Source organism: Carcharhinus amblyrhynchos, chromosome 20, assembly GCF_965287045.1.
Source record: "Carcharhinus amblyrhynchos chromosome 20, sCarAmb.v2.hapA, whole genome shotgun sequence".
Classification (NCBI taxonomy): Eukaryota; Metazoa; Chordata; class Chondrichthyes; order Carcharhiniformes; family Carcharhinidae; genus Carcharhinus; species Carcharhinus amblyrhynchos.
In genome coordinates this window covers 27018246-27032423 of record NC_137343.1, presented here as the reverse complement: position 1 = coordinate 27032423, position 14178 = coordinate 27018246, and the positions used below count along the sequence as shown (strand labels likewise).

Below are 14178 nucleotides of genomic sequence, written 5' to 3'. Positions count from 1 at the left end.
ACCAAATATTTACACAAATTCCTTTGTAAATATTTGCAATGGCAATTATGAAAAGCTTTATAAGAAAGTAGGAGTACATGTATCCATTAAAACCTTCACAAATGGAATCTGTTTCAAGTGAAATTTAAAATACAAAGATTCTGTTCTCGTAATTGTAGAAAATCAATAAATTGCATTTCTGTATTTGTTACTCAGCTTAAAGAAATTCCTGGTTTTTAATAATGGTTTTCTGATATGTCAAATGTGGAGGTTGCATGAACTCATTAACCTGTGGTTTTCAACTTGTGATTAGAAGGCAGAAAACTTATCAGAATATGGTCCAGATGCAAGGCAGCCGGTCACATTCAGGATCACATTTAAATGTTTTTAAAAAGCTCCAACTTTTCTTAAAATGGTTACTTACCATTGCTCTTCATTAAAAACTCAAGATTGTGAACTTGTTTTGAGCACTAATATTTTTTCCAAGTGTTCAGATAGCCCACAATGCCATTTATGTCCACGTTTCAGGAGGGGTTCAATAATTGATATATTTTGGTTATGTAATTTTAGCCAAGTTTTTTTGCTGGATGATGTTCTGAAGATTCTTCTTTGTGAACATAATAATGGAGGGGGGATTAAGTCTTTCATCCTATCCTACTTCTGCTACAGGAGAAAAAAAACTGACTTCTCCAAGGAGGGTGCATAAAAAAATAATTAAGTTGTCAAAAAGGAATATCCAGCCTGAATTAATCTGGAATAAAAACAGGAATTGCTAGAACTACTCAACAGGCATCTGTAGCATGAAAAACAAAGTTAAGGTTTCAAGTTAATAACCTTTGCTAGAAAAAAAGAGAGCCAGGTTAATGATAGGGTGAATGTAAAGAAAGACTAAAAGACAAAAGAATGATGGTGCGAAAGACTGTAGAAATGGAACATGTAAGAAACAAGAGGTATAAATGGGAGTAGGAAAACTACCAATATCTCCTGTCTGGAAAAAAAATGAGGTTGTTATTATTTGAAGTTGAAGAGAGATTGTAGTGGGAGATAAAATGACAGGGAAATGGAATTTTTATTTCAAAATTACACCATTCACAGTACTTTGTTTTGTTCACGTTCATCTGCAAATCAATTTATACTTTCCCTTTTCTGTCTCATTGGTAACCTTTAGAATTAAGACATTGAAACAGCATAATGCTACAAAATATCAATACAAAGTGGTTCTGATGTGCATCAATGGCAGTGGTATGACTCAAAATTAAGTAACCTTACATTAGTTTGTTTCCCATTGATTGAGAGTTTAACTTTACAATTAAAGTTATGTTTCAAAAGGTTCCTTTAGGCCTCCTGGACAAAATTAGCTACCTAAAGTTATGCCCAGACAGAACATCTTTTGTCACCAAGTTCAGTGCGACTTTGAACGAGCTCAGGTGATCAGTATAACTTGGGTAGTTTTGCATTGCACTATACAGATAATCATATTTGCGGAAGAATGACATCCAATGACAAAAGCAACAGGGATATGTATAGCGCCAGTGCACCTGAAGGACCCCTTATTTATATCACACCATCCTGCAACCACTTCCCAGAAAGAGTCTTAATTTTTTTCCAAAATCAATACAAAACACAAACCTTGTAAATACTCTACCATTTTTGTAGATGAATGGAATAGTTCTTTCAAATGTTCAGCAAAGGCACAATGGGTTGAAAGGCCTCCTTCAGTACTATAGGATTCCATGAACTAGTTTGGATAAGTGCTTGAAGGGAAGACATTAATCAATCAATGAGGGACAAACAGCATTCATCCAAGAGGCAAGATCAGGTGGGCAAGACAACTTAACTATAAAACATTGCTCGTCTCCTAGTTCTACAACAAAGCCTTAATTTTGCAGTTAAGTGACAGCTAATTCTCAGCCTCCGAATAGCCATCAGTGCACTTCTCAATGTAATTTAAATGAAATAGTGGAAGTGTGATACTGTGGGTCAAGATAAATCCACTTACCCTATTAAGACACACAATACTGCATAACACGCAATAATCTCTTTAATGTTGAAAATTTAAACAATCCAATTAATTCTGTACAAATCCAAAGTAAATACATGCACTTTGCTATTTTATGGCACCATTTTAAATTTCATTTTAAAACAAGAGCAAAAATATTCTGCACTGGTCACTGTCCCAAAATGTCCAACAGTAATATTGAGTATTACTAGATAGTCATTCCATTGTTCTTTTTGTACAACAGTTCAGTCACTTCATGCGCCAAGAGCTGTAAACTGTATGAAAGGAAGGCATTCCCCAACAGCTTACAATCTGTCTTATCCAAAATGAGAACTAGTAGGGTGCAGCGCATCTCCTTGGTCCAGCTGATCCTGCAGTTGGGCAAGTACATCCAATTCCCTTTCGACTCTCTCTGTTTTGTGGCTTACCAGTGATCGATAGAAGTGAACTGCAAATATAATGAAAATTAATCCAAAGGGTACCATAATTGTGGTGGATGTAATAGCTGCAGCTTCTCCAGATGAAAGAGTTCCATCGTCTCCACGTGGTACTGGTGTACAATTACTATCTTTAACCACTGGATGATTCTTTAATGGGAGAAACTTAACCCAACAAAGCAGCACAACCTCTGCAAGAAAAAGCAAGGTCCCAATGACTGTGGAGAAAGCCCATGCAAGTTCAATATGCCTGTGCATTCGCTCATGGGGTGATTCATGAACAGAATTGAGATTGTGAACATTGCTGACAGCCTCTATGTGTGGAAGAATGCAAGTGCTTATCATGAGAGCAAAAAGGTGCACTGCAACGAGCACAGTAGTGCAGGCGCTGAAGGCTATCAAGAGACCTTGTGGGTACAAGCCGCTCCTTGAATCAAGCTGCACCTCAACCATAGCTACCTAAAAACAAGAGAAAAAGAAAAATCAGTTGTTCATCAAGTTTGGAAAAGGTACATGAGGCACATTGCTGAGTTAATGTTTTATACCTTCCCACCCCAACCTCAGCACTCAGTTTTTCTTCATTCTTGGCTCTCATATTCATGTTCTTATTTCACCCTTCCCTGAGGCATTAAGTCACAATCCTAACAAAAGGGAGACTTCTACAGGTTAGCAGCGTCACTCCAAGCAATGCCAGCTCACTGGTAAAGATCCATAGTGCCCAAATTAATACTTCCATACCCGAGAAGAGGCACACCAGTAATCTGCCATGTCACACTCCAATTTAGTTTCATAGAAATGTAGAAATCGTACAATGCAAGAGGAGGCCATTCAGCTCATTGACTCTGCACCAACAATCTCTATAAATGCACATATTTACCCTGCTAATCCCTTTAACCTACACACCCCATGACACTAAGAGGCAATTTAGCTGGTCAATGCACCTAACTAGCACATCTTTGGACTGTGGGAGGAAACCGGAGCACCTGGGAGGGAACCCACAAAGACAGAGGGAGAATGTGCAAACTCGTCACAGAGTGACCCAATCAAGAATCAAACCCAGGTCCCTGGAGCTGTGAGGCAAACAGTGCTAAGAACTGTGCCACCCTGACATTTCACCAAGAGATGTGTAGGTTAGGCAAATTGGTCACTGCCCCTCAATGTATTAAAGTATTAAGGGAAAGGGGAAAAATTAAATAAAAGAAACAGTGATACAGATCAACCATTATCTAATTGAACAGTACAGAACAAGCTAGGGTTTGACTGGCCTACACACTATTTCTACAAAAGTGCAATGTTTCTATAGCTGTAGGCTCTTGGAGTTCTTTTTGAAGAAAGATGGACTTACAAGATCAGAACATTTGTGCTATTATTACACTATAAGTACGTACAAAGTTTGAAACTGTGGTCTGGACTGAGTTTTCCGAAGGCAATGGTTAGGAGTGCTACAGTTGGCTTGGCACTCTTCAGTGAAAAGGTGGCCGAGACTTTCAATCGAAATCACTAACCAGTGACACTCTTCTGGCAGTCTGTATTTGTGAATGTTGAAGGGGACAAGATTGGTCGTGATGCCTTTTGTGGTTAAATAGCCTGCTATTCATTACTAAACCTCATGTGTCTGTAATTACCTCATACAGTTAAACTTAAAAGGCAACAACCAAAATTACACAAAAAATGAGATAAGAAAGATTCAAATGTAAAAAAACATAAGTTCAGAAATGATTTTTAAAAAAAGTTTATTTATTAGTGTCACAAGTAGGCTTACATTAACACTGCAATGAAGTTACTGTGAAAATACCCAAGTCACCACACTCTGGCGCCTGTTCGGGTACACCAAGGGAGAATTTAGCATTGTGCCACCATGCTGCCCAGACAAGATGAGCAGATTAGGTGCATTGGGGCAGTGACCAAAAGTCACCAAAACAAATTAACTGATTATTTAATTGTAGATAGGACTATTCAGTGCACAATTTTCTGTTGTAATTCCCCACATTAAAAATAGTGAATCTATTTTAAATTTACTTCACTGGAACTTCTCAAAGCGCTTCACAGTCAAAGCAATGAAAGATGCCTAATAAATGGGATTTCCTTTTGCTTCTTCACAAACTTACTGTTGAAGCTATCTTAAACCAAACAATTTACTGACTTCTGAAGGAAGCTGCTTCGGACTTAACCGCCGCCTGGATACAGTCAAAGTCACACCATGACTGCAAGTCCAAGATAAGCTAGTGGGGATCACAGTCACAAAACAGATATCAGCTCCAACTGCAAATTAAACATAGATCTCATGGTTGTTGTGAAACTACTGAGCTAATGGTTTAAAAATGTTTGTTTGGTCAAACTGATTTGTTCTCGTACAATGAGCAGGTTTTAAAATGCACTGCATGGAAAGTTGGTTTTGTTGCATTTTTAATCTTTATTAATGTTTAAAAAGTAGTAACCTTATTTCAATTGATTTGTATGGCAATAATCTATTTTAGGCATTTCATTTCTGCATACTTGACTTTAAAAACAATGAAAGCAAACACAGATCTGTATCGAGGTGTAGCAAGCAGCCTTTCATCTCCACTTTATGTTTCACAGTAAACAAGAGGAAGTTGTGAAACAAACTATTGCTTCAGAACATTTATTACTAGAAGTTTAAATGTCCATCTCATCTCTGGAGAGCCAAGAGTGAATCCAAACAGGCGGGAGGCAGGAGGGGGGTGTGGGTGGTGGTGGAATTTTCTTGTCCTGCCTGCCACAGGAATTGTAGCAGGTGGTTTGGGGGTGGGGGTGGGGGCAGGGGCAGTGGTGGGAACCAGGCAAAGTTCTGTTGACCTCAGGTGGAATTTTCCGGTTTTGGAGGAAAATGCAGCCAGAAAATCCTACCACTGAGCCCAACATTTTTAGTATCAGTTGAATGACCCCAACTCTACAACCACACTGAACCGTTATCAATCTTATTTTTGCTGAGGGTATGTTTGAAATGGTGGGCAGGGATGGCACAGTGGCAGGGAAGAGGGATTGTCCTTCCTTATTCTTCCACTCAAAGATACTTAAACCCTGTACACAACTTGCATCCCAAAGCAAAAAAAAATCTTGCAACGTGAAGGAAAAAAACATGAACATTAAACAAGAGGGAAATTCATAGAATCACAGAAACAGGCCATTTGGCCCATTGAGTCTGCACCAACCACAATCTCACCCATGCCCTACCCCAATATCCATACATTTTTACCCACTAATCTTTCTAACCTAAGCATCTCAGGAGCAATTTTAGCATAACCAAATCAACCTATCCCGCACATCTCTGGACTGCGGGAGGAAACCGGAGCACCCAAAGAAATCCATACAGACACAAGGAGAACGTGCAAACTCCACACAGACAGTGACCCATGCCGAGAATCAAACCCAGGTCCCTGGAGCTGTGAAGCAGCAGTGCTAACCACTGTGCTGCCCTAAAATTGTTGACATGGTTTTGGGGTAGTAATGCAACGTTCAAGGAATTGGTCACTTGGAAGCAGAAAGAGGGGTCTTTTGGCCACAGACATGGTGTTGTACAAAAGAATAACTCGGAATGTCAGATTTACCCACATTTCCCATTCGAAGTCCGAGAAATGGAAATTGGGTGCAGGGACCAAAGTCCAAATGCTTCCTTCTACTTCAATAAATTCATTGTTGCAAAGTGAAAATCCTGGAACTCAGTGCAATAGGCTGCAGCAGTTCAAGGTGGTAGCTCAGCATCACCTTCTCAAGAAGAATTAGGATGTGGAATAATTGCAATGCACAAGAACAAATAAAAGGTATTCAAGTAGAGGCAGAGGCAACTGGGCCTCTGACCACCACATGGTGACTCCAACTTCCACTTCTGAACCAAGCTTCCACCTACCTTGTACTCCTTGGTTTGTCCTGTAATTATCCAGTCTTTGTGAAACTTGTTTTATTTGCGATTATGTTCAGTTTCTTGAGCATCCAACAACCCTTTTTCATCGCCAAGGTTGCTGACATCACAAACCTGTCTTTACCTTTCAATAATGTTCATTAAATCTCAAAATGGTCACCCTCAATCTCCAAAGTTCTGGAACCATTCTTGCCTTGGAATGAATGCTCTCACCTCTCTCCTAGTACTTCCTATCCAATGTCTGCTTCAATTTCTGACTGGCAAGCTCACCTAAAAGCAGTCAATTTCCACATGTATGCAAATCACCCTATATCCCTCAATTTCTACCCTATCAATCCCAAATCTTACTCATTAAATCTCTTCAAAGTTTAATTTCTGAAATGTTTTCTTAGTCAACCTCCTTACTTCCACAAATGATAATGGATTTAGTTCACCGTACCTTGTTAAAAATTGCACCCATATTCCCAATGCCCCAGACCTTATTTCTCACTTTGCTTGTCCAACTTCCTGCTTTACTATTGTTGGCCTCATCTTCGGCTGTCACGTTCCTCCTTTCAATTCTCTTCTCCATTTCTGCTTTCAAATGTTTAAAAACGCCAAATTCTCTCACTTCCCCCTCCCAACCTCAAGCATTTATTCCATGTTGTAAAACACTTCTTTTCAACCATAGCAGCACTATGATATAAAAATGAAAATTGCTTGCAGGATTTTCCATTATGGTATATTTTTAAACTGAATTCTGAGTTGTCACTGTATCAGAGACCATTCCTAATGCAACTTTAGCCAAGCTTGGCTTTAGCTGAAACTTCAAAGTATTTCCTATTGTTCAGACGTTGGTAAAGATATGTGACAGAGCGTCAATCCAAATGAGTCACCCAAGAATCAGTCGTTGAAAATGCAAACATTCACAAAGCATGTCCACATCAAAAATGCACTCAACATTACCTTCTCTCTCCTTCTCCATCTGCCCCACCCCCCCCAAAAAAATCAGTTCTGTTTTTTTTCTAAAAATGGATTGCACAATCTGTTTTCCTTCACTCATGTAATGTTTCCTGACACTGCATGACTTCCTTTGCAACTGTATGACAAGAGCTATAATTGAAGTCAAGAGACAAATGAAACAACAGCCACGGGGGATTTAACTTTGAACACAATCTCAAAGTTGCAGATTCAGTGGCACAAGTCTGAGCCGAAATTCACGGCCACCCTAAAAATTACTCACAAAAGGAGACCTTTGACTTTGTCAATTTGGGGTATTTTGAAAATCCATTAAAATGAAACAGAAAAATTGAAACGTTTGAACTTTTTGTCCATATTATTTTGAATATGTACCACTAGATGGTGCTGGCTCCAAATAATGTTTTATTCTAGTAATCAGGCAAAGATGATAGCTTTAGCCCCTCACCACAACCACCCTCATCCCATCACAGAATGATGCAGCCAACACAGCAGGCTGCCATTTGGTCAATCATGCTTGCTCTTTGGAAGAACTACCCAAAGATGATTAGGTGGAGGAAGTTGTGCAAGGCTCTCTAACTCATCCAAGATTGGCTGTCGGATATGCAGATCGTCAGACCAGCAGCCTGATAATAGAATTAGCAAAAAAAAAGGTCAAATGAAGTGGTATGAAAGTGGAGTCTGATGTCAAAATACTTGCAAAAGTTGACTCATTAGCTGATGTGACTCAGGGATCGAATATGGATGAGGAAGTGGAGGCAAAGGATACATCTTTGGAACTTAATAGTGGGAGCAAATGATGATTGTCCAACTGTGCTGTATAAACTGGGGAGAAATGTTAGAGGACTAAATCAAAGATAGGAGAGATTGAGGAACAGTAGAGACCGTGGCCACAGTCACAGAATGTCAATTGATTATTTCTGTGCAAAGGCAAGACAGAAACCTGATCCAACATACTCAAGGCAGGTAGTTGGGTGGTGGGTATGGAAGAGGCACAGACTGGAAATTTAATGTACATGTCTTGAGAAAAGAGATACAGGGTGATTGATTCCTGTACAATGCAAACTGTGATCAAGAAAATAGATCATGCTCATGTACAAAGGTGAGTTCAGAGGGAATAAGGAGTGATGGAAGAGAAACTAGTGATAGAAGTGGGGGTTCATCTGAACTTTAATGCCAGAGCGTGTTAATGCTTTTTTCTGCAAAGAACGTTTGCATATTATTGATCAATTTGGCAAGAATCAAATATATTTTGGAATTATTTTCAATAATCATGTTCAAAAGCAGAATAGCTAAAAATGTTATGCTAAACTAGATAAACCTTGGAAAAATGCCAACTTCAGCATGATGATTTTCCCATTTGATGAAGAAATACTTCTCTGCATAGGCTAAGCATTAACAACTGAGCGTGCACCTTCAGTCACTTGGGACATTTTTAAATGTACAGACTAAGTCCAGTAGTTAGAGTGAAGAGTGGGAGAAAGAGGATATTGTTACTGATACACATCAATTCTTTTTAGCATTGCACACTGCGCAAGTTGTAGCTTCTTATAAAATTGCTCTGCTGATTAAAGCTTTCAAATTATGAACATTCAATTGTATTATCACCATGAATATATTTACATACTAATATATTATCCATTTTTCAATTCCTAATTCAGGGCATCAAACTACAGAATCCCTCCAGTGCAGAGGAGCCATCCAGCCCATTGAGTCTGCATCAAATCTCCAAAAAACCATCTCCCTCAGGCCCACCCCAGTCTATCCCTGCAACCGTGGCTAATCTACCTATTATCTTTTTGGACGTTATGGGGCAATTTAGCATGGTCAATCCACCTAACCTACGCATCTTTGGACTGCAGGAGGAAACACACGCCGACACAGGGAGAACATGCAAATTTCACATAGTCCCCCAAGGCTGGAATCCAACCTGGATCCCTGGCATGTGAGGCAGCATCACTAAGTGCTGTACTATTCTAAAGTTGAAAGACCTTGTCAGTACTGACAACTCTGCTAATTGATCTAAATGAGAAGCCATTACCGAAATCATTTTATAGTGTTTTCAAACCCAGTGATAGTCATGTCAAAAGCAAGCACACATTTAAATCTGGGAAAGTCAAGCAGCCAGTTTTCCCACTATTTACTGATCCACTGCATGAACATACATCTGGACATCAGCTGTTATAGTCCCTACAATGAGCCTGATTTAATACACTTAGGAATAAATTTACACTAATAGGCTTCTGCGGCCTATGGGACTTTACCCAAGTGATTGTGGTGAGGCAGTCAGGATTTTATATACCTGACATCTTACAACTAATCAGTGTTGATATTAGTCCCACAAATCAGTAATTGCAAACAAAATAGAAACTCAGAAGAATATCTAGATAAGAATATACAAGAAAAAATTTAATGAAATAATGGCTATAATTATGGAATAAGTTTGCCCACAATATACACAACCTAGAACCTTCATTCTCCAAGCAGAACATACTAAACTCATGCCACATACAGTACATTAAAAATGCAAATTTGCTAAACGCTCTTTTAAACTTAAAATATAACAACACAGAAAAAAGACGTTTTCTTACGTGAGTATTTAACTGTTGATATAAAAATCAACATAATTTCTGCTCTATCATATTTTAACTTCCAAGTTTTTCAGAAGTTTAAGAGCTCGTCCCCCCACCCCCGAATCACTCAATTGATTCGGATATTATGTATATAGTTTAAAAAGATTGAGAGACAATGTGCAAGAGGCAGATGAAGTTTTAAAATTAATAATTCGCAAGGTCCTGGAAAATATACTTTGCGCTTTACCCGTACAGACAGGTTAGGATACTAGAGGAAATCTGCTGCATTACTGCAGGGGTGTTTTTTTTAAAGAGTGGGAACGTGAGAAGGTTTACAAAAAAAAAGCAGGTCGATTTTCAGCTACACTTCATATGAACGTAATTTTTAAAAATCGGTCGCTTACAAATAATCCAATTGCGTTAAATGTTTAAAGTAAAAAGTGCTGAACCCGAAATTATTCCGATCCGTAAAGCCACAGCCATTTCCGCCCCATATCCTGGAACCTTTGCCTTTGGGTGATGTTTTCACGGTATAATACAGCAAATTACAGATCATTTTACAGGAGTAATTGTGTGCAGAAAATCAGCGACTCTTTCTCCTACTCGCAAACCCATGTGTGACAACGTGAATTCGCGGTGCGCCTATCGCTATTTATAAACCCCAATCTGCAAACACATTTAACCAAATTAAGATGACTATATGGTCAATTTGCATTTCCTTAGTTATTTCAATCGGGGTTTTTTAAAAAAAATAAAGAGTGGCACAGGAAAAATAAAGCTTTTACTGGGAACAAAGGGTAGAAATTCAGTGAATGTGAAAAGAAAAACTCACCATGGCGAAGCCCGACAATAAAGCGGAGGTTCTGCTGGAGGCTTTGAGTTTGGCTCTGCTCAAATAGAGCTTTCTCCAGGACAGAGCCTGCATCGAGTGCTCGTTCAAGCTCATTTATTACACTCCCCCACCCACCCCCCAGCCCCCAGCCCAGTCGCACCAGCCAAACCCCCGCAATTCAACTCGATTATTCACCCCGGCCTCAAAGCAAGGGAGAAATTCCCGGCTCTGTGCAGCAGCAGCAAGTCTCCCAGGTGATGAGTGTCGTGCGGCGTTGTTTGTCCCTCCTTTAAAGCGCCAACGTTTCTTCCACACTTTGAAAGAGAAATTAAGGCTCCTTTGTTACCAATAGCACTGGCTGAGCGGTGCTGGTCGTGGTTTCGGATTGCTGCCTCCCAACGCCACACATGAGATATCCAAGTACAAGTAACACAGCATGTAGCAAAATCAGGAGTGCGGATCGAGTGCACCTATTCAAGGGAAACCAGCTCCTCTCCACTGCTGCTACTACTGCCGGCTCTCTGAATGTGTGGCTATTGTGCACAAGCCAAGCCCTCCCCCGGTCCGCCGCGCCTGTCAATCACCCCGCTCCGGCTGACGTTCCATTCTCCGCCGCGATTGTCAATCAAACCCGAGCCGCTCTCCGGCTGACGTTCCATTCTCCGCCGCGCCTGTCAATCAAAGCCGCTCCGCGCGACGTTCCATTCTCCGCCGCGCCTGTCAATCAAAGCCGCTCCGGGCGACGTTCCATTCCGGGTGCCCGCGAGACTGAGTCAAACTCTGACCCAGATTCGCTTGGCCGCACGAGGCGCCTTCCCTCCCTCCTTCCCTCCCCATCCTGAGCCATTGGCTCGTCTTATTGCCGCCTCTGCCAGCTTGTGGTAAGCATTGCAGATGATGATGATGATGATGATGGTGTAGGAAGGACTTGAAAGTGTTTTGCATATAAACGGCTCTGTAACCTTATGGTGCCGGGGGCGGACTCCGGGGATTTTTTTTTTCTCTTTTTCCTCCCATTTTGGACCCCCCCTCCTCCTCCTCCATCCAACACAACACACTAACCTCCCATTGCAGCCCTCATAGAAGGAAAATCCAGCCGGTACCCAAGTAAGTTAGTCCGATTAATAATAATGCGTTTGGTTTGTACACATGGCCTTTTAGTCAGGGTCACTTTGAACATACACTGGGAAAGGGTCAAGAGATTTATTTATTTTAGGAAAAAAATAGTTTGTTTTAAAGCATTTTCCCGATTGATATTTTTCGCCTAACACGAGATTAAAGCCGCATGGTAACGTTTGAATTGTACCTTTATTTTTTTAAATATATGAATAACACTAAATAGTGGTTTGAGGGTGTGGGAAAGCATGGCAGTGCTGGCGTCTGGACTTGCCAGGCCCCTGAACGGAAATCCTGGGGATAAGAGAAGAGGTTCTGAATATTTTCCTCATAATTTCAATTTTGTCTTTTTTATTTTGGTGAAAATCGTGATTTTGTTTTTAACTATCTGTGATTTAAGTTCATCCAGGATGTTTTGAATTGTAATGGTATTCTCCTGACTTCCATATGTGGGCCTTTTGGGGGCGGGGCGGGGCGGGGGGGGGGGCTGGAAATGGGCATCTGAATCATTTAAGGCAAAAATGATTCTGTCTTGTTCCTCAATTAAAACTTATAAGTGACAGAACACTATTTTACCCAACTCAATTGAGCTGTCCCCGTGGGTTATATTTTGCCAATTATTGAATGCTGGGTGAACAGTCAATGCTTACAGTCAGATGTGTACCTCCAACACAAGATGGCAACTACAAGGAAGGCTGAGGTCCTCACTTGCTCTGCTACAGGAGAATGTGGCAGAGTGTGGGGGGCATTGGGGGAACATAACTGAAGTAAATCTAAATTATTAATCACAGGAGAACTATTAATGAAGTTATTAACATTTGGATTGGTCAGATTGACTTTCCTGGAGCTACCTAGAAAATTCCAGAAATGTAAATCAAAATATCACTTTTTTTAGTCTCTGTGGTCCTGTTAAAAATATGGTGTGTCCAGGAGACAATGCTGCTTTTCCCAATCTGACATGCAGCATCTCTCTGGCAGCCACAGTTTTGACATTTGTCAATTTTGCCTTAATTGATGGAGCCGTTCTGGCTTTTTTGGTGTTTGTACCAAATGCCTACAGCCAAAGCTCCTGCCAGGTGATGTTTTGGATTTGGCATGAAAGTATGGATTAACGTACTGTCCAAGGGTTGTGTTCCTGATTTTCAGTTGTGTTGATGATGTATTTCCCTAGAGGAAGGGATAGAAAGTTGAAGGGTTGTCTGGTGAGGTGTCTCATTTGTTTATTGGCATTGAGCTGGTGGGTAGCTCATACAGATTGCTTCATGTCCTCTTGATTCTTATTAAGTCTGTAACATTGTACAAGAGTTACAAGTGTGGGAGAAAATATTTTGAATCCATTGTTTTCCTATAATCAATTTGATTAGTGGTGTATGTTAAATGGAAACTGCATTTGTTATTAAAGGGAATGAATGGATCTTTCTGGGGCCTTGTCATGTGTGGAGTTTCACAGGTTATGTATTGGAACAACTGCAGTTTGGAGGTGGATGCAAATAAAAGCATTCCAAATTTCCTGATATCTTGAAAATTTACATGGTGTCCATTATTGCAGGACAATTTGGATGAGCTTAGGTGTGAAGGTCCCATAAGTGGCAATGTGAGCTAATGTGGGCAAGTGCAATCTCATGAACTTGGGTTTGGACAACTTCTAGCTTGTTACACCACTCACAAATGCAGAGTAAAGATAATCAAGAAAGAACCCTGACAGCATTGATTGTAACTTATTAAAGATACACAAGCAGTGTAAGTTATAAGGAAAAATAGGGTTCAATTTTCAGACTATAAGAGTATAAAATATACATGTAGGCCAGCCTGTATGTTCAGACAAATGCAAAAGATCCCATGGCATTATTTGAAGCACAAGGACATTCCCATGGTTCTATGGCCACTTCCATTCACTGTGTAGGGAAGTCTTGCTGCATCTGTACAAGGTACTGGTGAGACCACATTTGCCATACTGTGGGCAGTTTTGATCCCCCAATTTAAGGAAAAATATTATTTCAATAGAGGCAGTTCAGAGGAGGTTCACTAGGACGATCCTGGTATGAAGGGATTGTCATATGAAGAAAGGTAGTACAGGTTGGCACTCTACTCATTGGAATTTAGAAGAATGAGAAGTGATCTTATCGAAACATATCCTATATAGTGGGTGGCGCAGTGGTTAACACTGCTCCCTCAGTGCCAAGGATCCGGGTTTGATTCCTGGCTTGGGTCACTATCTTAGTGGAGTCTGCATATTCTCCCCTTTTCAGCGTGGGTTTCCACGGGGTGCTCTGGTTTCCTCCCACAGTCTGAAAGATGCATAAGTGCAATTGCCATGCTAAATTCTCCCTCACAGTACCCAAACACATGCCGGAGTGTGGACACTAGGGGATTTTCATAATAACTTCTAGGACCAGAATAAAGGA

General features: G+C 40.4%; 1 protein-coding gene across 1 annotated transcript; it reads right to left on the bottom strand.

Moving 5' to 3' along the window:
• Positions 1-2005: 2005 nt before the first annotated feature.
• Positions 2006-10780, bottom strand: orai1a (ORAI calcium release-activated calcium modulator 1a). The gene is made up of 2 exons (XM_080208302.1): positions 10658-10780; positions 2006-2874 (listed from the first exon to the last, which is right to left on the bottom strand). The coding sequence occupies exons 1-2, from the start codon at positions 10769-10771 to the stop codon at positions 2296-2298; spliced, it is 693 nt and encodes a 230-aa protein (XP_080064428.1). The 5' UTR covers positions 10772-10780; the 3' UTR covers positions 2006-2295.
• Between the last annotated feature and the right edge of the window lie 3398 nt (positions 10781-14178).

Coding starts and splice junctions, on each gene's coding strand:
- orai1a (XM_080208302.1), bottom strand. CDS start 10,771: ATGAGCTTGAACGAGCACTCGATGCAGGCTCTGTCCTGGAGAAAGCTC. Junction 2,875..10,657: donor TATTGTCGGGCTTCGCCATG/GTGAGTTTTTCT, acceptor TCTTGTTTTTAG/GTAGCTATGGTTGAGGTGCA.